General features: G+C 54.6%; 1 protein-coding gene across 1 annotated transcript in view; it reads right to left on the minus strand.

The window, feature by feature from the left end:
• Positions 1–31: 31 nt before the first annotated feature.
• The window catches only part of LOC112138092 (delphilin), a gene marked incomplete at its 5' end in the record, with an annotated part of 2,993 nt that continues 2,167 nt past the window's right edge, over positions 32–857 (minus strand). The window contains 2 exon segments of the mRNA XM_024260658.1: positions 32–538; positions 615–767. Coding sequence (XP_024116426.1) covers positions 379–538; positions 615–767 — 313 coding nt within the window. The 3' untranslated portion in view covers positions 32–378.

Consider the following 857-nt stretch of genomic DNA (forward strand, 5'->3'; position numbering starts at 1 on the left):
TAAAACCACAAATATGATCTTTCAGATCATGTTTTAAAAATCTCAAGAACAGACTCCGTGTCATGAAGTTGACCACAGCGTCTCGCTCACGCTGGGATCTGCTGCTTTGTGCTAAACGTCGTCTTTGAGACTGACTTACAAACAAAAATAAACATTTCCATATACTGTAACTAAGATTTTCCAACGTTTAGCTCTGTAATGTTTGTGGATAAAGCAGGACGAACAAAACAAACGAGTGACATCGTGACGAGTTCATCTGTTTTCATGAGAAGTTCTTAAGAAATGAACATAAAAACTACAGTCGGCCTCTGGACTCTGGGATCAACGTTCCTCCGCGGTCGATCCCTCTCCTGGTGAACCTGTTCTAGCCGTGTTCTCTCACCGGTGCTGGAAGAAGGTCTCCAGAGCTTTGCAGACGGTGTATCTCTCCTGGATGGTGAGCAGATGCTCCAGCTGCTGGCTGAAGGTCCGGCCGTGAACTTTGATGCTCGGAGGGAGGATCTCCGCCACCCACTGGAGCGAGCTGAGAGCCGGAGACCTGCGGAGCGGCCAAGCTGAGAGTCACGGACCGTCCTCAGACGTTCATGGACGGGAACGCGGCGTCGGCTCCTCACCGAGAGCGAGGCAGAGTGGTGGGGGCCAGACTCGGGGGCTCGTCCGGCTCCGTTTGCTCCGAGGAGAAGTCCGCCGGCCCCTCCTCCACCACCAGGGTGGGCATGGCGCCGCTGCCCTGCAGCATGGACACCACCTTCTCGTGGGAGCAGCTCCTGTGAGGAGACCAGACGGACATGAGGAGGACGCCTCCATGGAGGGGTCAAGTCGGGGTCGGCTCGAAGGGGAAACAGAATGAGGAGAAG

The sequence above is a fragment of the Oryzias melastigma genome, unplaced genomic scaffold (genome assembly GCF_002922805.2).
Source record: "Oryzias melastigma strain HK-1 unplaced genomic scaffold, ASM292280v2 sc01703, whole genome shotgun sequence".
In the NCBI taxonomy this organism is placed as follows: domain Eukaryota; kingdom Metazoa; phylum Chordata; class Actinopteri; order Beloniformes; family Adrianichthyidae; genus Oryzias; species Oryzias melastigma.